Below are 25796 nucleotides of genomic sequence, written 5' to 3'. Positions count from 1 at the left end.
ACACACACACACACACACACACACACACACACACACACACACACACACACACACACACACACACACACACACACACACACACACACACACACATTAACCAGACATAAAACAATTACTTAAAAAGGGAAAAGGAGGGGTTTTTAAGTATAAAACGTCTGTACCGTTTCGGTTGACCATGTACTCAAACATAGTCTCTCCTGGCTGTGTTTGAGGCACATCAATTTTGTTTTCATGAGCTCGGATGTAAGCCTCCAGTTTGTCCCTATCCTCTAACTCCAACAGGGCTCCCAGGCTCCACATCAGGCAAAAGACAAAAAGGCGTTCAAGGTGTTTGCTACCAGTCAAACCCCCTTTGTCCTTAGTTGGGAGCAGGCCCTCCAGCAAATTCACAGACTGAGGGGGGAAAGTACTCAAATAATTCACTCTTATTATACAACAAGATATCATCTAATCATTGTTTGTCTTTATTAGTTTTCACAAAACATACCTGCATTATATAGTTGCACTCCAAGAGATCCATTTTTGGTTTAAGGTTCCGCTTCATGTGTAAGTAAGCATCCTCAAAGATCTTCATATATAGACTTACTATGCTTTCTGCCTCTTCAGCACTGCGCTTGTTAGCCCATCCCTACGGCATTAAATTGATATTCATGTTAAGCACTTCACAGTAAAACAAACATTCATTCTTATCTTCATACTTTCTTTAAATTGCTGATTTAACAGAACAACTGAACCTGAAGAATGGGTCGCCAGCTGAGAGCTGAGGAGCTCATGAAGACCATACCCACACGGGACACAGTAGCAGGAGAAGCATTATCCATGTTGTGCACCTCAAACACCAGCTTGCAGGATGGAGACATAGTTATGCGGTCACCGTTAGCCAGGGTCAGTGTTTTGTTATCATCCAACACAGAGTTGAGGTTTTCAATCCATATGGCGTCCACCGGGCCATCCAGTACAATCCATATGAACTCCCCTGAAAATGTCACCAGTCATAAAAGAGTGAAAGATTTAGTGTAATTACTATCCAATAACTGCAAAATGTGTCATTGTCCTTTTAAGTGATTCATAATATATAGCATATTAATGTCTCTTGGTTGTTACATTTTAAGACATTTTCAGGAAAAGGAGATTTTTAATATTAGTTAAGTTTTAGTTTCAATATTTCTCAATCTATTTTACAAACCTTTCTTTGCTTTAAGTGTCCTCCTCCAAAGAGTGGAGAAGATCCCATCCGTCCAATCGTTGGTGGCTGCGTCAAGACGACCAAACATCTGTGGTGCAGTGATTGCTTTGGGGTTCATGCGCATCTCCCTATGTGGGCTCACGCACTCAGACATAGCTTTCATCAGAGTGTTGATGACCGTTGTCTTCCCCGCTCCACTCGGGCCCAAAGTCATCAGGCCATGGCGTACTCGTGAAGTCTCATAAAGCTGACAATGACAGTAAGACAGCCATAACACATTTTTCAAACGAAACAGAGATATTGAACAGAAGAGAGTATAATTACGAAAGGGTTTTACCTGAACCAGCTTGAGGTTCCATGGTGGGTGGTTGACAAGGCCGGCAAGCTTAACTTGATTGTCAACAGCAGCTTGAAGTTCAACATATGTGCTACCATCCAGCTGGATACCAGGAAACAGGTCATTGATCAAACTTTTGAAGAGTGGCTCATCCTCATCAACCTGAAACATAAAGAATGATTTAGATACACAGTATCTTCAGACACAGTGAAATCCCTCTTAATGTTTATCATACTATTCTGCCTGGAAGACTATAGCCTCCGTACATGGGGTGCACTAACCACTCAGCTAATTGCATTCACAGTCTTTAAAACATCTTTTGCTAACTTTTGCACTGTGTAAAAAAGTTTGAATATTTCAAACAGCGCTTTATCTTTTCTCTGTTCGAACTAACTCTGTCTGTTATCATGCCGGTAACAGCTGGTGGCTGCATATGACAACACTTAGTATAGCTTCACGTTAGTGAAGCTGTATTGATGATATTAAAATGCTCCGTTTTAGTCAAGTCAAGCTGAAGAATAGAATTTCTATTATAAATGTATTTTTCTGTTTGGTGGATCCAAAAAGCCGATCTGATCTGGGATCAAAATCCATGATCTGATCAGAACCATGGGATTTGTTCCCTGTAAAACCATTATTAGGTGGTCACAGTGAGTTCCTGTCATACCAGTTTAGAAAGATTCATGTCACGCAGCACTCTCATGACAGTGCTGGACTCTGAGTCATCAGGCCGTGCTCTCTTACTGGCCCCCAGTGTTCTCAACACAGAGAGGATGTTCCTTAAGCCGAAATCATAGTGGACCTGAAATAGAAAATAAGTTGTATGTGAGTAGGCTTTAAGTCATTTCAAAATATGAATAATGTGTGGGCACAAGTTTCTCACCTGTTTTGTAAGCTGTTCTTCACACAGTTTATAAAGGACAAAGAACTTCTGGGCTAAAATGACATTGTCATTGAATCCACAACTGGCCAGTTTTACTCTCATGATGATCTGCAAAACACAGCAGTGAATAAAGCTGTTTGGTAAGACTGGAGCTTAAGGAAATGTTATGCAATTATGCATCCAAAGGTAGACTTGACCCACCTGCCTGTCTGGTACCATCATAGACACGGTTCTGAACTGCACTTTTAAATTCTCAGGAAGTTCCTGACGACCAGCATATCCAGGGTTCTAGACATGGGATTGTGATGTATTAGCTTCTGAATATTCAACGTTTATTTTTGTGGATTAAAGATTCCTTTGCATTCATGTATCCTACCATGGTAATAAACAGGCCAAACTCTGGATTCAGATTCACACAGTCTCCATCAGTAAAGATGAAAGTGCTTTTGTGTTTCTTGCGTGCCATCAGAACAATGTAGATCTGCTGAGCAGCTACTGAAAGCACTGGCAGGTCGATTCTGTTGAACTCATCAAAGCAGCCCCAAGACCCTGACTGTGCAAGACCTGAGTAAAGAATAGATCATGAGACAACCAACACTCTACAACACAATGCTACAGGAGTTATTTAATTGTCTGGGGTACCTTTGTAGATTCTTCCCAGTCCTCTAAAGTCCATCTGGTCAGAGCAGTTGAACACAACCACATACTTGCCGAGGCAGCGACCCATGTCTTTAGTGGTTTCTGTTTTCCCAGTGCCAGCTGGCCCTGCAGGGGCTCCACCCATGCTCATGCCCAGAGCCTGGGACAGTGTGATATAACATCTGTTGATTAAAAAGACAGTGATTCAAAGAGGCCACCTACATTGTATAAAAATGTATTTAATGTATTTTAAAACACAAATTAAAATTTCCCATCTCTTGCCTGTCAGTCAGGGGGGTGATGACCAGACGGTCAGTGCAGCCTAAGAACTCGTTTTGATACATGAAGTCGACATTAGTTATAGACACAAGGACCTTATCCAGGTCGTACTTGAAGTAAAATCGGCTCTGCTTCAGCCATTCAAAGTCACCGATAGATTTTACACGCTTTTTTACCTGAGAACAAACAAGCAAATGTATATATGAATATATGTTACTAAAATTACAATAACTAGCCAATATGCTAAGTATAACGATCCATAACAGAAGAGAGATTTATTTAAAGAAACCTACTAGGTCATTAAATATATCACTTTGGTGCACATGGATTGTGACAAGTGTCTCATATTTGACCCGGTCAAACTTGCTCAGATCATGGGTCGTTTGTTTAATTAGGGTTGTGAGTAGATTTAGGAACTTCTTTTTGGTGTAAGGCATGATCTCCTTGGCATCTTCAGCATTCTGTAGTGCCTCCTCTGCATCTCTGGTCCAAAGCATTTGGATCCCCAACAAGCCAACCTGAAAAAAAGTAAGTGCTAAAAGATAAACTAAAAAGGTACCGGTAAATCACATAAAATGAATCTGTCAGCAACTGTTTGGCTGTCCCAGTTACTTAGGAAAGCAGCAAGAGGGCCTTTTGTTTAGCTTTGGTTTGAGGCATGAGGCCATATAACTTGATGGTTTGACAAAAGCATCAATTGTTCAGTGTGTAGCAGTTTGAGGAAAGGCTTAATCATGTTCTGGTCAAACAAGTGATGAGTGTTTAAAACCTCTTTCTCCCTGTAAGAATCTGCACAGAGCTGTGGTCACAGGTTGAACAGGTTGTTGCACTTGGGTCTGAGTTGTACTAAGGCAATGTATAAAAAACAATGTAATCTAATCAAGTGAACCCTGTACATGTTGTGTGTTTTCCTAATTTCAATTAAAGTCATTGTAGTGCCAAGAAAACATGACTACTGTCAAGTTATTAAACATTTTATGAGTACTGCACAAGTTACTTCTGACCTGAGCTTGGAATGTGTCAAGAAAAAAGAGGAGGTCAAAGTCTTCATCGTTGATTTCTAGATCTGAAGCTTTGATCACAGTGTGTAAAGAAGCCTGTTGCTGTAACAACAGCTCCCCAATCCAAAGCTCCACTGGTCCCTGTGCTATTACAGGACTGTCCAGCTGAAACCACACATACACATTTACTTAATCATTGTATACTTGTCATCAGAATATGAAAGCAGCAAAGTACGGGTGATAAATATTGCATAATTTAAATGCAATATGATGCATGGTGTGGACTCAACTACCCAAAAATGTACAATGTAAATAAATCAGCTAGTTATAGACCAGCTGCAACAAATTGCCTCATATTAAAAGAAACACATTTCATTTCTATATTGCACATGCAGGATTACAGCATAGTTTAACTCTGCAAATGCCATTACATTTACATACCGGTAACTTCTCTCCCTCTTGTGAAAGGACAGACAGGATCTTGTCATACTCTGTTGCATGAAACTCCACTTCATTGACATTGTCAAACACTCCAAGTAGATGTGACTGAAAATAAAGCATGTCTAAAATTAATAATTGGTAAAAAAAATTCTAACAAATAAGTAGTATATAGTAAGTAGTAATAATAAGAGTATATGTAATCAGGGTCACATTCTTATTTTTATTCTTTGGACATGTTTGTCCCCACATTTTAAATGATTACCGTATGTTGCCAGACTTTGTGTTATCCACTTCACACCTACACATAAACTGTATATGTTACAGGTTACCAATAGGTAAGAACATTTCTTGAGTCACACTTTTAAAAGTCGTTTTTTTTACGGTTCCCATGGGTGCCCTCACCTGGATTGTGTGAGAATCACTGGCTTGTCCAAGTATTTCCAAGAGGGATGGATCAGACACAAAGAAGAACCGTGGGAACAGGAGCCTCTTTTTCTCAAGGTACCTATTGAGTGATATTACATCATTTTCAGTGAGAAAATCATCCAATAAAAAACACATAAATACAAATGATTTTGGTGATGAAAGTCAAATTGAAAACATTTAAATAAAATGCTGATTGGTCATTGTTTTTCATTGCGGCTGTCATAGTACACCAACACTTACATGTTGCTCACATTTTTCATACATTTATGTTTATAAAAAAAAAGGGAAACCATCAATTTATAGGAGGGTTGTCCTTGGTTATACAAGTTAGACAACATCACAAGATAAAACTACTTGAAGAGTTTAGATAAAGGTTTTTAGCCCAACTAGTGTATCTTACTATCATTATAAATAAAATCAAAAACCAAGCTGTTGACAAAGCTTTACCCTGAAAGAGATTTTTGACAAAACTCCAGCTGTTTCTGGAGATCTGGCAGCAGCTGTCCCATGATTGGGTCACCCGAACAACACTCCACCACATTATGGACTTTCTGGGCTCGCTGCATGACTGTGATCCAGGACTTGTCAATGTTTTGAAAACGCTTGGCTTCCTATAATGAGAAAAAGTATTTTGGTATTTTACTATAGTACAGTTCAACATTATAATTTTGTTGAAAGTAGAAACAGTGCATTATTACATGACTGTGTGAAATGCTTGATTCTGATTGTCCAACTACACATAGCAACAATCTGTTATCCCTTAATAGCAGGCTGTTAAGAAGAACAAACCGTTACTAAGAAAAGCAGACTAGGTTGCTAGAGACACGGCTCTTATCACAGACTCTGGAGGACTGTATGGCAAAGAAAATGTCCTCAGACTAACTGTGACGGCTCAGAAAAACTCAGTCAGGTACTGTGCTGATTAATGCAGAGTTCACTTTGTCTCACACAAGCATGAGTTGAAAGCTTCTTATTTGTCAGTCTGAAGTTGAGCTAATTTTAGTAAGGATCAGTTAGTGATTTAACCAGTGATATGGATGTACCTCTAACTGTAGATTACAACATATGTGTTTAGTTAAGGTGAAGAAGAAAACACTTTTAAATCAATAAAATCATTTCCAAATCAATATTTTGTTTCAAATGATTGATTTCCTTCACAAGAAGTTGTGTATTCAGGCAGGATAATGTAAAGTGAACAGGTTGTAATTGCAGGAGAACAGGCCCCTCTGCTTCACATCAGGGTCCTGCTCACCTTGTCAGTGTTCCATTCCACGATAACCAACTCACTATACATTATTTCTTACTTAGCCATACCTGTGGAAGGTCTTTGGCGATGTCACCCCCAACAAACACAGCCTCCAAATAGAGCCAAAGGTTTTGCACAATAATCCACTGTTCAATGACATCAGATGATGTTGAAAGTTTGCACACCCAATCCTGGATCTCTGCTTTGTAGTAGGCACTGTACCTGTAAGGGGTAGAGAAGGATATACAGTAATATCCTGAAGACATACATTGTGTGGAAATCATTTCTGAGGATGCATTGAATAAATGGAGCATAAATGATCTGGATCATTGTTTTTTTCTTTCTAAGATATTTGTTAAAACAACCCAATTCAAGTATCAGTCTTTATTTTTATGCCCCCAATCCATTTTGTTACTTGGTCTTAAGTAGCGCTCAATGTTTTGGACAAGGTGTTAAAAATAAATGTACCGCTACATGTTAGTGTTTGCGCTTTCGTACCTGTTGCTGAGCAGTGACCCCAGCACCATCAGACTATCCTCCAGGATGGTGAAGATCTCTGCTGTCTCTGCACCTTTCAGCAACAGTTCTCCTCTATCCTTAAATGTATTTAAACTCAGGATCTGGCCAGACCACACTTCTTTCACTTGTGTTAACTTTGCCTCGATATCCTTCTCCTTCACAGCTGTTATGCAGATGTCCTTCAGGGCAAATATATATAAAAGGTTAGCTTGGGAGGGTAAAATTAATTACAGAGCACAAGCAAAAGAATGTGGCAGGATGAATAAAGTTTCTAACAGCCAACAGACCTCAATGTCGTCCTTGTACTTCAACAGAGGTGCTTCCATGATGTTCTGCAACGTAAAGTTCTTGGACTCCACCTCAAAATGGTGCCCAGTCAGGTCGGTGATCCGGTCCCAGTGTCTCCTCGTCATAGATTTGCTCGCCATCATCTCAAGCAGAGGGCATGACTCACTAAAGTCATCAATGGTGGTCTTCAGGTCAAGGAAGGCTTGCCAGCTCTTCAGACCTTTAGGTAGCTTTCGACATCTAGAATAAAATGTGTTATATGATGCACATGTAAGAACAAAATACAAACATTTCTTTTTTGTTTTCTAACACTTCCCACATTCAAAAACCTCCACCTTTTAAAATAATTACAGTGCTAACATTTTTTCACAAGATATAGGAAAAAACAAAACAATCATTTCAAACCTTCGTGTAAGGAGAATTGTCATAAAAATACCTGGATTACCTGTTTTGAAATTCCAAAAGTTCTGTGTTGATCTTCTCAATATCCACATTTACCCACAGAATGCTGTAGTACCCACCAATATTGCCCATCACCGCATCATACAGGCCATAGAGTTTCTGTAGTAGGTCAAGCTCTTTTCTGATGTAATCAAAAAAAAACGAAACAATATATTAATGTAGAATTGAGACAACAGTCACAGTTCTAGTAATGTAGGGTCGAATCTGGTGCTAACTCACTTTTTCTTGTCTAGACAGTCGTACTCTGTTACTGGCAAACCAAGAAGCTGCTCTCCAGAGTTATAGATGCTGAAATTCTTCCACAGATCTTCAAAATGTGCCTGAAGGAATTTTTAAAAAGGGTCTGTGTTAAATACAAAATAGAATCTAACCATTTTTAAAATATATTTTCTATTTTCATTTGCAAAAAATTATATTTCAAAATAATTTTTAGAAGTTTATTTATTCATGGAACGAGGACTTCCTCTATGGATACAGATTTTTTTCTTTAATTAAGGTTATTGTTAACCTCAAACTGAAATGTCACATTTTCATAATTCAGCAATAACTAATATAAAATGACCTTTAAGTTCATTTAAATGTTACCTTAAAGCTTTGAAGCCTGCGGCTGGCTTCTTGGGGAGCTATTCCATCAGCCATGGGGCCTTCCTAAAAAAAAGAAAAAGAAGGACTGCATAAGAACTTGTTAATAGTTTCAGCAAGATAAACATATGGTGAGAGTAAAAAAAACGAAGTACTTACTAAATCATACTGCTCAATATAATTGCTAACATCATTTTGGAAATCACCAACAGAGTCCAGAAGGTTTTGTTTGAACTTGGGCTGTGTACGGACAAGTTCATCTCGCAATGATCTCTGAGAAAGCCAGGAACCAAGAACAGTGAGGTTAAAGGACAGCATTTATAAATTATAATAGCAAGACTATTAGAAGTAATAAAACAGCAAAAATAACAACAACAATAAATATAATATTAATACTAACAGCTTTAGCTGAAAGCTCGTTGAAGAAATTTCTCAGGTTGGACACGCCCTCCACATCCGTTTTGGTCATCTCTGGTTCATATTTAATTAAAATTTCAAAGGCTTCCTGTGATAAATAGTATGATCACATGTTGGATATGAACAGCTGATTTCATTCATCTATAGAGCTAAATTATGAATAAAAAATAATGTTTTACTAATTATCAACAACTACAAATGACGATGAAAAACATTTCTGAAACAGTAATGACACTTTTGACAGAGCATAAAGACCTACAATCTAATGGAAATAACAACCTCTGTATACGGTCTGAGATATCTTTAGCTGTTAAACACACCACAGAGCTACAAAGCCAGCGTTTCATTGAGTATGATCTCTGAGAACAGTAAGATATCATGGAATAATTCGTATCCCTAACAAAGCCTGAAGATTAGAATAACTATTGCTGGGGTTCAATAGACTAAAGCTGTATAACTGAATGCATTTGATGGTGTGACTCATACTTCAATGGAAATCAATGTCATATATGTTTGTATTTCAGAATCCCGAAGCTCCGACAAGGCTGCATAGGCACGGCGCACATCTTCCAGATTAGTCACAGGATGCAAGAGTTGTTTGAGGTATTTTTTCATATGTATTCTAGTGTCCAGCATTTTCTTCTTGTACTTCTCCTTCAGGTATTTACACAACAGTTTCTTCCAAGCTTTGGTCTCAGCTGTCAAAGACTTCTTCAATGGTTCTACATACAACAGACACAACTTACAGTGAGGAAGTTTTCAAATCACATTAAACCTAAAAGTGAGGACATGAAGTAGAAAGAAAATATTATGTTACTGTTTTGACTAAAATGATAAAATAGCCAAAGCGGGAGACAAAATAAATACAGTACATTTTGGGAAATTAAAGGGCACTATTTATACCACAAACTCACAGTTATAGAATAAACAATCAGGGTTACTGCATAGGATTTACAACAAAAAATTAGAATCCTATTTTTTTTTTCTTCCATTACAATCACTATTTAAAATATACATAAATAAAAACTTGAACATTTCCTATTCAATCAAATGTTTCCTAAGCATTCTTGTTGGTAGACATTTGCTCCACATGTGGCAGAGATGGTGATGATAGTCAATCCACCATTTGGGTCCGCACAGACAGATATAATAAAGAACTTGATGGATTCTGAATAAGGATTGAAAAATGTGTTTTGTGGTTCTCTGAATAGAGATTGAATAACTTGGGTTGAGGTTCCTTCTGTAACGCCACCATGAGATACATTTCTTTATAGTAAAACGTCTTTATAATTGTATGAATGTTCATGTTAGATTGACCTTTTCTTATCCTGCAATCATCAGGTAACAATTTCACCTGTCCAGTACTTTAACTGTGCCATATGTAATGTAGTTCATAGCAAATGTTAGCATGTTAGCTCACTGTGCTGGTGAACGTTATTTCATGCCAACAATGTCATCAAAGACAGTAAGCATTTACATCTGAGCACTGCTGTGTGACTATAGTCTTACACTAGTGCCTCCAACTGTAGAAGTGGCTAAACTAAAGCTTTAGCTCCATCCTCTGACTGGTTGCTGTAGCACTCTTGACTAGCTTTCTACCTTCCTTAGTGGAATTTGACCAAGAAGCAGGTACACAATAAAAATGTAGAAGAGTGGTAGTGAATTAACTGGCTGCTATCTAGAATACACTGCAGTTCGCTTACCTGTTGACAATTCAGTACACCCCAAAACTTTGATGGGCTTGATATCTTCAATTTCTTTTTCAATTGAGTCGTAGTGCTGGATTTCAGATTGGATCTGGGTCAAAGACGGATTGCTGTCCATGAATTCCTTCAAAATGTTAAGAAAATAGGGATGTTAATATTATGCATGGAGTAGGAGTTTAAACAATGACAGGTTACTTGTGCAGGACAACCTTGATTTTGAGGTTTCGGTCCTCATCCCAGATCGCTCTAAAAGGACTGAACTGCTTCAGAACATCAGTCTCTTGTTTTTTCGGGGCGGTTAGCTTGGATTTCAGACTGTCCACGACCTTTTCGATGTCCATGTTTCCCACAACTTCTTGATGGAAGTTTTCTTTTTCTTCGTGTAATACAGCATCACAAACAAAAAACACTCTTAATCAAATATTTATATAACCAATTCTGTACACACTTGCTGAAAATTGCTAATTATAGTGCTGTTCAACTTTGATAAATTTTATTCATGTCAAAAGATTTTACAATACACTGGATATGTGGGCGCAGATAGCCTAGCAGTTAGGTTGCGCTCCATCTTCGGAGGCAATAGTCCTCCAAGCGGGGCCTTTCCCGTATGTCATTCCCTACTCTCTCTCCTAATTGCCTACTCTATCTATTGAGCCAAGACTTTCTTTTCAGGGTGCTGCTCTTTGTTTTTAGGCTGCCTAGAGACTTAGGAAACAAGAATTGAGTTGAGACATAACAAACCGATTTTTAGACTTGCATGAAGATAAGTAAAATTAATAAAAAGCTGAATCGTCGTCAGATGACAGCCAATAGTAATGCATTTAAACTGTAGTAACGATAGTTTTGTGAGTGAATGGGACTATATCTCCACCAAGCTACATATTCCAAGAGTAAAGGGAATGTCTCTGCTTGAGTTTACATGATGTGGATAATTGTTTAAAATGCATCCAAAGTGCTTAGTGCTGGCAAGCCCAGGTTTCCTATATAAGGTACATTTGGGAACCATCATTCGGGTTATCCCGGATCGACACCCGATTCTGAACAACATCAAGGTGCAGAGATACAATCTTTATTCAAAAACCCTGGTTACAATTTAACCCCGTGGTTTCCAACTTTTGTTCCCTGGATCCCCTCTACGACTAAGAAAAGATGAGCCCCACCACAGAACCCCCTCAAGCACATATTTCATAATTGTTTTTTTAAAATTGTATTCTTGAACTTTTCGTTTAGGGTTTGCATGCTAAAAATGGCTTACCTGTTTTCTTGGTGGAATCATCAGTGTATTCCCACTGCCACACAACACCTTTGCTTACTTCCAACACCAACTCAATGAGTTGATTTATGCCCTGTTGGAGCTCATCAACAGTAGGAACCATCACCTAAAGACAACAATTTTATAATGAAGAAAAAAGATGTATTCTGGATTGATTGGCTAAGAGTTTAACTTTATCTATAACCCTTCATGGGAACTGGAAAGAGCTGTTTAATGTGCAAATGGTTAGTATGAACTCACCACGTTAGCTAAAACCAGTTGCACTTTAGATTTTATTAGTGGGGCCATCTCAGACACAGAATTGGACTCCTTGTGAGTATTTGCCCTGTAACAGAGCATACTGTTTAGCCTAGATATCATCATCATTTTACATACTGACCAACAAACACAGACTTACTTGTGGAATAATCTCCTACTCAAGGTGTCAAGGGATAACTTGGTAGTACTGACCAGTGCATCTAATACTCTTGAAGAGAAGTATTCATAAAGCGTTTTAAACTCCTGCAACAAAGATTGTTTTTCAGGCATTAACACGGTTGTTTGCAAACTGTGCATGAGAGCAATACAATGGAATCGGAAAACAAAAACACCTTTTCAAATGTGTGTGTCTTTTTTCTCTCTGGATCTACTTGAGTAGTTCCCTCCTCCTCCTCATCAGGGGTCTTCTTGCCCTCTCCTGACAATGTTGCATCCCTCGTTCCTAAAATTTTAAAGAAGTTTGGAGGGGAAACAACCACGTATATATTATTTATCTGTGGTTGGTGTATAACTGTATTTCACTCTTTGTGCAACACTAGAAAATGAGACTTAAGAGCACCTGGAGCTGGTTCCTCATCAGTCATGATGGCTTTTGGTTCAATAGCACTCAGCACATGTCTCAGCTTCCCTACTGCTTCTTTAACACTACTACATTTGCTGTTCAATGTCTTTATATGCTCCTTACAAAGATGCTTGAATAAGAAAAAGGAGATTAGCTATCAAAATCAATATTTCTTTAAAACATTGTCAAACCAATTGAAGATTATCATAAGAGGCATTATTATTATTCAAATACAGATCAAATCATCTAAGGATTCATGATTGAAAGATGATTAATAATTCACTAATACTTGTGTTTTCATTCTGAAAATGAAAATGTAGAAACAGTACAGTACCTTGTTATTGTTGATTAGGTACTGCAGTGAGGATGCGTGATCTTCTGGGAGTTCAATCACCACGACCTCTGAGATGTCTTTAAGGACATCATCAATGTGGATTTTACAAATTTCCTGCACCTAAAACAACATGTATATGCCATATATTATCATCATTAATAATGTTGCAATAGTAATTCTATAAAAAAAAAAAAAAAACTATACTTCATATTCAAATACAATAATTAAGATAAAAGACGGTACACATTTTGCTCTGAGCTTTTCTCCAGTACAATACCTTGTTTACAAGATGTTGGAGCTCAAACAAAGCCCTGTCAGCCTTTTGAAAGAACTTGTCCAATAAGGGGGGATCACTTGACCAAGCGAGAAAGTCTGATCCATGTTGAAACACAGATTCCACCTTGAAATTGATAAATGAAGAAATAACACTGCTTAAGGACCTAAACACACATTACTAAAAAAAGACCAATCACTCTGAAGCAAGCAACAAATGCGCCCGCTTATAGCTAAAGCATATAGAAGGCCCAAGTGTTTAGTTATGCAAGGTATATAAGCAAAAAACGAACAAAACTAAGTATAATAATACATTCAAATGTTCGTCTTTAAAATGTAATTTACTTTCCCACTGCTTACATTTTCTTTTTTTGACGCCATCAAGCTGATGAGGTGTTCAGGTATGCACTCACAAACTGCCTCGTAATCTGCCAAAATGGTCTACAAAAACATTTAAGTATAATAACATGCAAGTCATAATATAAGATGGCCCTTTCTATCTGTGAAATTGTATAGCTTACCTGTAGTCGGAGATGAGTGGCATTTAATTGGCTTTCCAAATTAACCAAATCCAATCCTCTTTTTGGAACCTCAAGATGCATCTCCAACAAACACTTGGCCTCACGAATGATCTCGGTTACTTTCGGATCTAAACCGATCAGGAATTTTCCATTCTTTGGGTGACGAAGCAGCAGCATACAATTCAAGACTGTTACAAAGTAGGAATAGGAAGGAATGATATGAAATCAATACTAATCCTACAACATAATGAGGGTATCAAAATTAAAAGATAGAGCAATAGAACTAACCAGAACCTTTATTGGACACTTCACTCATCCACGCTTTGTGGTGAACAACCTCAAACTCTGTTAATACAGCTGCGGTTTGATTGAACATTTTCATCACATCTTGACTCTCAGGGCTGCACAGGATGTCACAGCTCTTCTGTTGCTGACCAGCACAGATACATTCAAGGTTAAAATATTTTAAACAATGAACATGCATTCAGGCGTTCTGGTGGGAGTAGTTTTGGCTTACTTGTATGTATGTAATGGGATCAGCTATTTTTTTGTAGAGGTGCCTGACCCAAGCAATCCTTCCAGCCACAGGAGGCATATTTACAGCTAATGGGGGATCATTTTTCAGATTGTCATAGTGCTGAAAAAAAGTCAAGTATACCAGTAAATTTAATAGGAAATGTCAATATCTACAGAAGATCTACCCATAAAAGTATTCTCCAACAGGATAAGATACCTTCTCCACAAACTCTAGTTCATGGGCATAAACTTCAAAAATAAGGCCCAAGACGTTAGGTATTTCTTCTTCAAGACAGGGAATGTTCAGCCTCTGAAAACTACAAATAAAAAATGATGAGACCTTTAATCATGATAATGTAAAACCACCAACAGCTTTAATAACTAAAGTGCAATCTTAAAATGAGTCTACTATATTTTGCCCCACTGACCTCTGTACTAGGGACAGAGATTTTTGAGATGAGATGATGTTTGAGAAGCAGGAACTCATGAATGTTCGTAGCTGGTTCTGTAGATAAAGAGCAGTAAATTGAATATGACCATATTCTTAATTAAATAAAACTTGCATTACATTTAATGCACTACAGACTGTTAACAGAGGAAAGTTATACATACCTCAAAGTGGCTGATTTGAGTCATGAACTTTTCAGCTGACTCTAGACTCAACATATCATATTGCTTCCCTTTCAGGTTCATGGAGATAGTGTGGAATTGTCTGGCCAGATTCTCGATGCCCTCAATATTAGATTTTGCCAGAGGTTCAAACTTCTTGAACACTGAAATTATTTCTACAATCTGCAAAAGATAACACTTATGGTAACTAGACAAGGCTTTATGGTTGAAGAGAAATTAAATGAGATTTAAATAGTCAGCAGCTTGAACTGCACCTTTTCAAGTTGCTTGCAAAATCCCTGCAAGTGGCCAAAAATCAGTGTCTCTGACACGTCAAATGAAGTCTTTCCAGGCTGTTCCATCGTTTGTTTCTTCATTTTCTGGAAGCGACACTGATACTCTTGATACAGGCTGATACAGTTCTGCCAAAAGGATGGATGATAAAGTCGGAATCAGATGTCAACGTGTGTTATGACAACACAGCTAATCAATAATGATAGGTGTGGTTATCACCTGCATTTTCCTGAGGATGTCTTCAGTATCTTGGTCCCATATTTGATGTTTGCCATTCTCAGTAATATATGATCTGCATGATGTAACCATCTGGTGTGTGACCTGGAAACATTTCAAGGAATACAGATACAAAATGTTCAAAACAAATTGAAAGGAAAGATGTTTTCTTACACTGATTAGAATACACTTACCTTCAAGTACAGTTCAGATATCTTGTCGTCTGTATTGAAGTACAGGGAATCATTGTAGATCCTCTGAATGGCATCAATGATTTTCTGCATGTTTGTCCTCATGGCGACCTGACATAATAAACCATTATATTATCTACAGAACACTATTACCGTAATTATTGGCATATTCTGACCTTCTTATAAAGACTTAATACTTTGAAGGAGTCACTAAAACTGTTTTCACACATGCCCTCTTGAACATTTCTCCAAAATATAAATAAACATTTCTCTATGCCTGCCTATGAAATTTTCCTGAACTGCATATTTACACATTCCTCACAGAGTACAGTTTTTCCATTTGGATAAGAGAGACAGGGGCTTTCAGGAGGCAAGACATGATGTAAACATTTTTTTTTTTTGCATTTATAGCAATCCTGCTAGTTATTGGACGCAACCAAAGCATAATCGAACTAGTGGAAAAGCACATACATACAAGAAGAATGCAGCAAACAAGCACTGGTTGTGTGATATTAATGCATCACCACTGTCAGCTTGCTCATGGTGAATTTTAACAGATGTTTTCTTCACTATAATACTGCCAATCCTACAACTAGGATACATACGTCGTTTGTAAATGGGTGATGGACAGCCAAGTGTGGAGACTCAAGAACTTTTCAAAGCACTCTAAGACTGTCCCTGCTTCCTCATAAGCTGTGTTTAAAAACCGCCTTCTTCATCTTTATGAAGTTGCTGTCCTGGATATTTCCTTGATAACCACTAGATGTCCCAGTATCTGAGGTTCAACCTACATCTGAAATAATTCTGTTAACTAAATAGAGAATTCTACATCTACAACACTGTTACTTTATGTAAACGCTGCTACAAACATCATGCATTTTCAAGATTTTTATGGCAAATGCATTTTCAATTAGGACTCTTAACAAAAGATGAAGCATCCTTCTATCAAGTATCTTTACCTTAATCTCCTTTTATGCCCCTAAATGTATACCACGTATAAATGATTGAATAGAAAAGTCCCCATTCAACACTTACAACTTTTCCTTTGACATTCCTTAGACACTAAATGTTTAACTTAACGTACCGGGTCAGCATGGTACAGAGGTTGACAGACGGTCTCCAGCGAGCTCAGGAATTTAACGTTGTCTTTTGCCTCATTGGTGCGCTCTGCTATCTTGGCATACATCTCCTGCCACATCTACAGGCAAAAGATACAGCAGCGACTATCATAACAAGGGAATTAATCACAACCAGACAAAACCACAGTGATCTTATGATATTTTTTGATTCTTCTTTGTTTTTCTGGCACAATTTCAATGAAAACAACTTTAATTTTCCAGAACAAATGGTTTTATATTACTTCTCTTTTCTATCACAAGCTGGGTCACCACAGCAAGTCTTGTGAAAATTGTATAAATTGTTATACTGTAACCTAGTCATTTATTAGTGGAAGTTTAATACTCAAGAGAATACCTCAATGATCTCAGAATCGCTGAGATGGAGCACGAGTACCATTGGCCAACACTCAGGGCCTCTGATGTGATTGATGATGGAGTTGAACTTTATAGACATTTTTTTCCAGTGTTCCAACTCAGCCAGTGGTCCTTCAGCATCAGCTACTTTGCTCTGTGAATCACTTTCTATCAGTATCTAGTGATTATGGATACAAAGAAAAGTAACAACTTAATGTTAGAATGAAGCAACATTTTCTAGATTAAAAAGAAGATAACAATGCCAAGTTACATGCATGTTACAAGTTACATGTTACATAGTATCTGAAGCGCTTCTTTTTGAAACAGGATTATTTAAGTCTTAGTTCCCTGATCTTTAACACTGGCAATTGGCAAAGCCCCTTTCTTTTAACATAAGTTTGATCACATGTTAATGATTGAATAACAAACGAAAAATCTCAATTCAACTTCAACTGACCTGCTCAATTTGCTTATACCATGGCCTTAAAATTCCCTCCAGGCGTTCCACCAGGTCATTGTCAGTAGCTGCATCTTTAATGTCATCGAAGGAGGCCAATTTCGAGAAGTCAATATCTGTTACTGTTTCCAGGTGAACAACACTCTCATTGCGCTTCTGGATAACTGGGGCACAAACAAGGAAGATTAGGTTACAGGTCACCAAAACGATAAGAGACCACCCATCATAAAATTTTAATATGAATTAAAATGGATAATATAACATGTTTAGGCATTTTTTTAGGTTAAAAAAAAAGATAATTCCCTCCAACCACCAAAACTTCAATCCAAAAACTTACCAATTAAGGAGTCAAGACAGTGTTTTATATTGCACTTGTAGTCCTTTATAAGTTTTTCCCCATGCTTAGTCTTTTCTAAGACACCCCAGTTTTGTGCTTCAAGAGCTGGTAGCACAAAATTGAAGGTATTCCTTATTCCTTTCAGGAGGCCATCTCTGGCATCAACCATTGAAAAGAAGATCTCCTACAAAACATCAATAGAGTCATCCATCCACTAATGACATCTAGAGGAAACAAGTTATTTAATGTCTGTGATTAGACATGTTACTTTAATGGAAAAGAGGCCAGCACAGCACAGTGGGCACTTTACATTGTTATTAACAGGAACCACTATTTCCAATTTAATAATTTCTGCATTCAACAGTGATTATTTCTTTCTTTCTTTTCTTTCTTTATTCGGATCCCCATTAGAACATACAGCATACACATCGGCTATTCTTTCTGGGGTCCAACACACTTTTTAAATACAACATAGCAATAAAAATGAGTCTAAACCAAGAACCCAATCACAAAATTACAAACTAACAAGGCATATAGATAGCGGTCTTACCTCGTGTATGCTCTCTAAATTCACAGGAACGTCCACTCTAGTCCTTGTGAAGTAGCAGCAAACACCAGTCAGGCATATCTTAGACAAATCGGCTAAAAACAGCCTTAATACTTTTCCACCTCTGGTAGTCCCAGGGTATGTGCGTCCACATTCTGAAATCACAATTACTTTTATGAGAAGAAAAACTTGGTATAATATGTAGAATTATTCAATGCTGATATCTTTTTTTGTGTAATAAAGTATGGATATTCACAATTTTGATGATGAATACAAACAATATTAACATATGTCTTCTCGGTAATGTTGTATTCCAAATTATACCCGAAAAATTTCAAAAACTAGAGAGACTATAAACAACCGGTATAACCCTTCCCTTAACCTTCTTTTCAGTTAAAATGAAACCAACTCTGCTGTTTTTTCCCCTTCAAGGATAGCAAGATGTCAGAATATCTCTCAGATTTCTGAATGATGTATTTTTGATATCTCATATTTGTGATAGTTTCTTTTAATTGACATATTTTTACTCTGGTTTATGAAGCCCAATGTTGGCCAACACCCAATACTAGAATGAGACATTCTATTGAGGCAAGCTGGCTCTGAGCAGTGACGGTAAAAAAAATGGAACTGTGCATGATTCATGCCTACCTATTCCTGGGACTTTGCACTGTTGATACACAAAGATAATTATTTTACAACCTCCTTCAGCGAAGAAATCATCAAAAGCAGCCAGCTATTAGACAAGAGAGTAGGGACAGAAATTGAAAACTTTAAAAATGGTAACAAAGGCAAAACTTCATCTCAAAATCAACAATGAATAGCAGCATAACAGTACTGTATACCAGTGATAGGGAATGATAATTAGATAGATTGAATAATTAGGACCTTTTATCTCCAATGATAAATTCCACCAACCCTGTAGCATGACTGAAATATTGGAAATGTCTGTAGTGGTTTTCAAATGGGGCTTTTCTGGAGTTTTCCAGAGAAATTGCAAGTCTATATGTTTGCCAGATGGATATATATTATCTCTTAACAATATAGTTTAGTCTTTTCTCATCTACTTTTACTTTAGAGACATGATGATGTTCACATTACAGGGCCAAAGTGTCCCATGCCCCCCATGGCTATGACTTACCAGGAATTGATTGGAATATATATATATATATTTTTAAAAGATAGGTAAAACTCACAGATGTAGAATCTAAAATAAATTCCTCTACTGCTGTTGGATCCAAACACAGTCTGTTTGCCAGGGTATCGATCATGTACTTGTGTGCAGAGGTGAGGAGCTTCTTTCTAACTCCTCTGGCATGCTTGTACTTTGCCTGAAGAGAAATGTGTTGTGAATAGTATTTAATGTACTTATGCAACTAAACAAATTGTACCATCAAACTAATTAAATGTGTTGATTTTTTTAGATAATAACCCTATAATTAACGTTGTTAAATGAATTTACCTGACATCCAAACCTGGTATCCATCATCAATTGCTGCACAGGACAAACCCCTCCTTTGCTGTTGGAAAACTTTGTCTCCCTTTTGTTTTCTCTAGATGTGATTCAAAATTTAAAATGAGCAAGCTACTAAAGGTTAAGCCTTATTTACATGTTTCTAAGTTACTAGTGTAGAACCTAGACATGAGGCTTTGGACATTGCTGGCTTAAAAAAAAAAATGAATTGGCTACTTGGCTGGCTTATGACATCAGTATTGTAAACTTAGTCTAGGCTTATTTAAAATAAGCGTTCAAACAGGCAAATTGTATCAATTAAAATGAATTGCCTTACGTTTTACTATCTGTCTAATGTTACTCCATAATTGATAAACCAAGTTAAATCAAATGTTATCGTTAAGGAAAAGTGAACCTACCAGTTAGCAAACTATTTCGGACCGTTTGCTGTTATCTAGTTCAAAACTTGTCCATTAATAGAACCATTACATGTTTTTTTTGCCTTACCTGTACTGTAGTCGGTCACCAGGTGAGATTGACTCCTGTTTGCCACATTTTCTGTGTGTGCGGTTTCTGTTTTACTCTAAGAAAAAAACTCAACTCGGTGTTTTTTTTGCTTTTCTTGTAATGAAGTTTGCAACCGCACATTGACCGTTATCAACCGTTTGGTTTCTATGGTTACTGGCCGTTAAAACTAGAAATGTTTAAATTGCGGTAAATTTTATCTCAACGTTCAGGGATTTAACGACTGCTCCCACCGGTGAAGTGTCCAGTTGTAGCCCTCGTCATTCTGTACACTTACTAATCTTTTACTTTTTTTATTTCACCTGGCGTGAGCTCACGGGTATGAGGGACAAAAAATGACTAAAGTATAAATAAATAAATAAATGTTGGGAGAAATGCATACAATAATGTAAAAATAAATAAATAATGAAATAAATGCATCAATAAATATCAATAACATCAATGAATAAATAATAAATACACTTTGTTAATGAAAAAGGCTATTTATATATTTCTACATGTATTTATTCATTTATTAGCGTATTTCTACAGTTATATATGTATCAATGCATACATTTCCACATTAATTGAGTTATTAATTTATTTCCGTATTTTTACATTTACACATCTATTTAGTTGTGTCCAGGTCGTAAGAGGAAAAGTATATATATGTAAATTTGCTTCTGTCTGTTTTCCAAAATTGGCCAATCCTACTTCAGTAATGTCAGGACGGCCCACTTAATTTACATATTTACTTTTCCTTGTTCCTTGAAAAACATGGACACAATAAATATATGAATATATTTATTTATAAAATTATTTAATATATTTATTGATGCATTTTTTTAATTATTTATACATTATTGTATGCATTTCTCCCAACATTTATGTATTTATACTTTAGTCTTTTTTTGTCCCTCATACACGGGTTCTTCACAATGCAACCAGTAATAGTAGTAGCTGAGCTGACACACTGAACACAGTGTTGCCAGATCTCGCGGGGTAAACGCATAGGGTAAACGGGGTTGTGGACGGATCCTGGAAAAGGACAAACTATCGTGATCGTTTTTCGCTTTATTGTGGAGAGTTGTGGAGAGAATCAGTAGGGGTTCATACAGGGAGCAAAGCAAGCCCAAACAAGCAACTGCACTTTAGAAAACAAGCCCAAAATATGACGATATTTGCAAGCGACTTTACAGGAAAAACAGGCCCAAAGTCGCTTATAACAAGAGGACTTGGCAACAACACCTTTTCTTACTATTTTATACATCTGCTATTTGGCGCCCTCTACAGGAATGTTGATAGAATGACAAAGTCGACGTGTTATATTATTCACTGATCCTGGATCAGGCCCTGTAAGTGACATATGTTTCGTGGTCTACTGTGATTGGTCCAGGCACACCATCGTGTCGTCCAATGGGAGGCAGACATCTGTTCGCTCGAGCGACTCTAAAATACTCTTCCTTCTCCACCTGGTATTCACTTCTCAACAAGGACGTCGTCGGTCGTGGAAAGTTGTGGAAAAATGCAAGTCTTTGGGGTCGTTGTGGTTGTGTTAGCATTGTACAGCGTACATGCCACTGTTTTCTTTCGTGAGGAGTTTACGGACGGTGGTAAGTTTGTCTTTTAAAGTATATTTAACACTGGTCCTGCAGAGGGGGTGGTTCAGTGCACGTTAGCTTGACTGTTTCTCCAAAATGAACTTCGTACCTTTATCTTAAAAATAATGTTCTCTTCACAGAACATCATTGACTATATTTGTGATATATATTCGCAGATTCAGCGAAAATGCTTCATTTCTCAGTGTCCTTACTGTAACTTGGTGTTAGGTAGCTAACTTTAGCAAGGCCCCCCCCCCTCCTGGCTTGAAAACGTATTTCTTTTTCTTCCACTTATGCTTAAGTTGCTAATCGTGGCCTTAATGTCAGCATAACGATGTAACGACTAACACAGTACGTCCATTTGATAGTTTACAACGTAACCCAGGTGGTCTGACAGTTGTTGGGATTTTAAGGGAAGTAGCTTGATGAATATGAAAGAGGTGTCCCAAGGGCTTACTTAACGTGATGTTGTTTTCCCCTCTTCTTCAGATGAATGGAGAAGTCGCTGGGTGAACTCCAAACACAAATCTGACTATGGAGAGTGGAAACTAACAGCCGGCAACTTCTATGGAGATGCTGAGAAAGACAAAGGTAAAGGAATTTCTTCTCAAAATCCACTCATAATACAAAAAATAAAACACGTCACTTGATTGGGAACAACCTTTTCTCAGTGTTGATCATGCTTTATTTATAATGCCATAAATGCTCTTGAGGGTAGTTGGGTTTTTCTGATTTGAGTATTTTATGAATAAGATAATAATAATAGTAAGGATTAGTTGGGAACAACATATGAAAAGTTGAATCACTAGATGCATCTTGATTCAAAAGCTTGGATATAACTTGATGTAGTGCACAAACAAAATGTATCCTTAGCAATGCAGATTTATAGTTTAAAGGGCCTTAGTGTTGTTGTGTTGTAGTATAGTCTTTACTTTTCATTGTTAGCTATAGAGGACCTATTTCACTGTGCTTGCCTTGCTTAAATCTTACTGTGCTCTTTCCTTTTCAGGTCTGCAAACAAGCCAGGATGCTCGTTTTTATGCAACCTCTGCCCGCTTCGAGCCTTTCAGCAACGAGGGCAAGCCTTTGGTCATTCAGTTTACAGTCAAGCATGAGCAAAAGATTGACTGTGGTGGTGGCTACGTGAAAGTCTTCCCCTCAGACCTGGACCAGACTGACATGCATGGAGACTCCTCATACTACGTCATGTTTGGTAAGTCCATGTTTGTGATAGTTGAATATTTTAATGAAATAATTGAGTGTTTTTTAAAGTCAGTTTTGAAAAACTTTTTAAATATTTAATTCCACCCAGGCCCTGATATCTGTGGCTACAGCACCAAGAAAGTCCATGTCATCTTCAATTACAAAGGCAAGAATCACCTAATCAAGAAAGAGATTAAGTGCAAGGTAATACTAACATTTTAATATAACAAAATATTCTTATAATTATATGTAAATATGCACTACTTCTGTACCAGTGGCTTATTCCAAATGCTGATATTTCTTCTAGGATGATGAGCTGACCCATCTGTACACACTAATCCTGAATCCCGATCAGACCTATGAGGTGAAAATTGATAATGAGAAGGTAGAATCTGGCAGTCTGGAGGAAGACTGGGACTTCCTGCCTCCTAAGAAAGTTAAGGACCCTGAAGCCAAGAAGCCAGAGGACTGGGATGATCGTGCAAAGGTTGATGATGCTGATGACACAAAGCCTGAGGTGAATTATGAAATGAATCAGCCTCATCCCGTGTAAAATGTGACATTTTCTATTTCCTGGGTGTTGTGTTGATAAGAAATGCTGAAAGGGGAGGGATGTTTTTTTATTTTTCTCCAACATTTCCAATGCAGTCCTGATCTTTCAAGAGCTTAATTTACACTCACTCACTCATTTCTGTATTTTATTTTTTAAAGGTTTATTTTTGGGCTTTTTGTGCCTTTTTTAATTGAGAGATCGGACAGTGGATAGAGTGAGAAATCAGGGAGAGAGAGTGGGGAATGACATGCGGGAAAGGAGCCACAGGCTGGATTCAAACCTGGGCCGCCCGCTTGGAAGACTACAGCCTCCATATATGGGGCGCGCACTGTATTTCTGTATTTTAACTTCAGTTTTTGTGTTACTTCTTCTCCTTTTAGGATTGGGACAAAGCTGAAAACATTCCAGACCCTGATGCTAAAAAGCCTGAGGATTGGGATGAGGATATGGATGGAGAGTGGGAGCCACCTATGATCCCAAACCCAGAGTACAAGGTATACTAAAGTTAGATCGTGATGGGCAGGGCTTGTGTTTTTAGTAATCCAGTCTGGCTGCAAAATGCTTAACATTCACCAAATTCTAATTAACACGTTCTGTATTACAGGGAGAATGGAAACCCAAACAGATTGACAACCCCAACTACAAAGGAACCTGGGTGCACCCTGAGATTGACAATCCTGAATACAGCCCTGATTTGAACATCTACAAGTTTGACAAAGTTGGTGTTCTAGGTCTGGATCTTTGGCAGGTAAGAGAGCCAATCTGGATTTGAAAATGAATCTTATTTCTTTGGTTATTCTAGAACTACTGTCAAACTTTCATTAATATTTATCTCAGGTGAAATCTGGAACCATCTTTGATAACTTCCTGATCGGAGACGATGTGAAGGAGGCTGAAGAGATTGGACAGGAGACATGGGGGATGACAAAGGTATGTTAGTACTGGTGCCCTCTTTAGGCCATGTATTTCTATTGGAGCAACATGTTAACCATTGCCAGTGGGATACTGAATAGATCCAGAGACATGGTTTGTGAATTTGTTTTTTTAACTTCCCCCACAGGAACCCGAAAAGACAATGAAACAGGAGCAAGATGACCTGAAACGAAAAGAAGACGAGGAGAAGAACAAAGAACAAGAGACTGAAGCTGACGAGGAGGACGACGAGGAGGAGGATGATGAAGACATGAGTGAAGAAAAGGACGAAATGGAGGAGGCACTTTCAGAAATGGATGAGGAGGAAGCAAAGCTTAAAGATGAGCTTTGAGGAGGTGTTGCTGTAGATTTTGTACGTCCCTCCTTTAGAAACTCTGTCCTGAATTTCCCAGGGGTATTTTGGCTGCTGTGCATCCTCTCCCTGAGATTTGGACACAACCCAACTTAGGGTGCAAAGGTAGTGAATTGGGTGTTGATGGACTTAGTTTCTCTTTCATTTTGGTCATATTTCCCTGTTGCCCCTGAGCTGCTTAGTTGATTCTTGTGTTTTCTATGCTCAAGGTGCATTCCTCATTTTGAAATAACAGAGAATAGAGATTCACTTTTTTTCCTTGATTCACACAATGTTATATGCAGATTTTCTCATCAATGTTTCACAATTTTACCAAAAGCTGGTATACAAAAGAGGTAAATAAAAGAAAACTGAGAATTTAAAACTGATCTATTGCAGCCTCATGAAAAGTAAACTGCACATACCTGAAAATGAGATACATAGACTGACTGAATGCAAAACGATCACAAAATACAGACAAATCAAGACTGTAATGTAACTTGTTTATGTCTGTGGCACTGACTTTCAATGTTTCTCCCAGACTTAAAATGCATAATTGAAGGAAGTGTCAATCAGTCTCCATCTTAATGCACAATGAAATAGTTTCTCTACAGTAAATTGCATACTTTGAAAGTGTCTTCATGGTAATATGATGGAACCTGCATTAAATCCTGGAAATCTGAAGAACATATGGGGAGCCCCTGGAGTGACTTGTGAAATCATAGGGATGATTTTTATTGGACAGAATGTTAATGATACCAAAGTTTTTATTAAAAAGATTATAACCTAATTGCCTGCCCATTTTTTTTTTTAGTTATAATGTGCTCTTCTTGGAAAAAAGTGTAGTTTATATCTTGTAGATATACACCTTGTGTGTATTAAACATGGAATGGGATTTGGGTTTTATGTTGGAATAATGAACTATTTATATTAAAATTAGGTGAGCTTT

General features: G+C 37.6%; 2 protein-coding genes across 2 annotated transcripts in view; one reads left to right on the top strand and one right to left on the bottom strand.

Annotated features, from left to right (window-relative positions):
* LOC109979212 (dynein axonemal heavy chain 8) overlaps positions 1 to 19397 on the bottom strand; it is a 32778-nt gene extending 13381 nt beyond the window's left edge. Inside the window, exons 1-49 of the mRNA XM_065954438.1 lie at positions 19371 to 19397; positions 18921 to 19005; positions 18276 to 18427; positions 17726 to 17909; positions 17389 to 17552; positions 16933 to 17109; positions 16544 to 16657; positions 15463 to 15570; positions 15272 to 15373; positions 15034 to 15180; positions 14762 to 14941; positions 14578 to 14654; positions 14367 to 14466; positions 14151 to 14270; positions 13922 to 14057; positions 13634 to 13821; positions 12840 to 12959; positions 12503 to 12635; positions 12315 to 12385; positions 12083 to 12186; positions 11926 to 12010; positions 11668 to 11791; positions 10622 to 10788; positions 10410 to 10536; positions 9193 to 9428; positions 8690 to 8794; positions 8449 to 8562; positions 8293 to 8355; positions 7927 to 8027; positions 7691 to 7828; positions 7245 to 7485; positions 6937 to 7136; positions 6507 to 6660; positions 5640 to 5803; positions 5169 to 5271; positions 4767 to 4871; positions 4329 to 4490; positions 3618 to 3842; positions 3328 to 3500; positions 3049 to 3227; positions 2783 to 2970; positions 2608 to 2694; positions 2407 to 2514; positions 2191 to 2325; positions 1524 to 1685; positions 1187 to 1433; positions 735 to 976; positions 488 to 628; positions 162 to 393 (exon numbers count right to left, since the gene is read on the bottom strand). Of these exons, the coding sequence (XP_065810510.1) occupies positions 162 to 393; positions 488 to 628; positions 735 to 976; positions 1187 to 1433; positions 1524 to 1685; positions 2191 to 2325; positions 2407 to 2514; positions 2608 to 2694; positions 2783 to 2970; positions 3049 to 3227; positions 3328 to 3500; positions 3618 to 3842; positions 4329 to 4490; positions 4767 to 4871; positions 5169 to 5271; positions 5640 to 5803; positions 6507 to 6660; positions 6937 to 7136; positions 7245 to 7485; positions 7691 to 7828; positions 7927 to 8027; positions 8293 to 8355; positions 8449 to 8562; positions 8690 to 8794; positions 9193 to 9428; positions 10410 to 10536; positions 10622 to 10788; positions 11668 to 11791; positions 11926 to 12010; positions 12083 to 12186; positions 12315 to 12385; positions 12503 to 12635; positions 12840 to 12959; positions 13634 to 13821; positions 13922 to 14057; positions 14151 to 14270; positions 14367 to 14466; positions 14578 to 14654; positions 14762 to 14941; positions 15034 to 15180; positions 15272 to 15373; positions 15463 to 15570; positions 16544 to 16657; positions 16933 to 17109; positions 17389 to 17552; positions 17726 to 17909; positions 18276 to 18427; positions 18921 to 19005; positions 19371 to 19397 (6997 nt within the window). The remainder of the gene's footprint in view (positions 1 to 161; positions 394 to 487; positions 629 to 734; positions 977 to 1186; positions 1434 to 1523; positions 1686 to 2190; positions 2326 to 2406; positions 2515 to 2607; positions 2695 to 2782; positions 2971 to 3048; positions 3228 to 3327; positions 3501 to 3617; positions 3843 to 4328; positions 4491 to 4766; positions 4872 to 5168; positions 5272 to 5639; positions 5804 to 6506; positions 6661 to 6936; positions 7137 to 7244; positions 7486 to 7690; positions 7829 to 7926; positions 8028 to 8292; positions 8356 to 8448; positions 8563 to 8689; positions 8795 to 9192; positions 9429 to 10409; positions 10537 to 10621; positions 10789 to 11667; positions 11792 to 11925; positions 12011 to 12082; positions 12187 to 12314; positions 12386 to 12502; positions 12636 to 12839; positions 12960 to 13633; positions 13822 to 13921; positions 14058 to 14150; positions 14271 to 14366; positions 14467 to 14577; positions 14655 to 14761; positions 14942 to 15033; positions 15181 to 15271; positions 15374 to 15462; positions 15571 to 16543; positions 16658 to 16932; positions 17110 to 17388; positions 17553 to 17725; positions 17910 to 18275; positions 18428 to 18920; positions 19006 to 19370) is intronic.
* A 2281-nt stretch (positions 19398 to 21678) lies between these two features.
* calr3b (calreticulin 3b) lies at positions 21679 to 25637 on the top strand. Its single transcript, XM_020629707.3, has 9 exons — positions 21679 to 21839; positions 22317 to 22418; positions 22837 to 23040; positions 23140 to 23234; positions 23338 to 23547; positions 23964 to 24077; positions 24188 to 24331; positions 24421 to 24513; positions 24644 to 25637. The coding sequence occupies exons 1-9, from the start codon at positions 21752 to 21754 to the stop codon at positions 24845 to 24847; spliced, it is 1254 nt and encodes a 417-aa protein (XP_020485363.1). The 5' UTR covers positions 21679 to 21751; the 3' UTR covers positions 24848 to 25637.
* The last annotated feature ends 159 nt before the right edge of the window (positions 25638 to 25796 follow it).

This window comes from Labrus bergylta, chromosome 4 (genome assembly GCF_963930695.1).
Source record: "Labrus bergylta chromosome 4, fLabBer1.1, whole genome shotgun sequence".
In the NCBI taxonomy this organism is placed as follows: domain Eukaryota; kingdom Metazoa; phylum Chordata; class Actinopteri; order Labriformes; family Labridae; genus Labrus; species Labrus bergylta.
The sequence above is the reverse complement of the archived record's forward strand: the minus strand, read 5'-3'. Positions and strand labels throughout refer to the sequence as shown.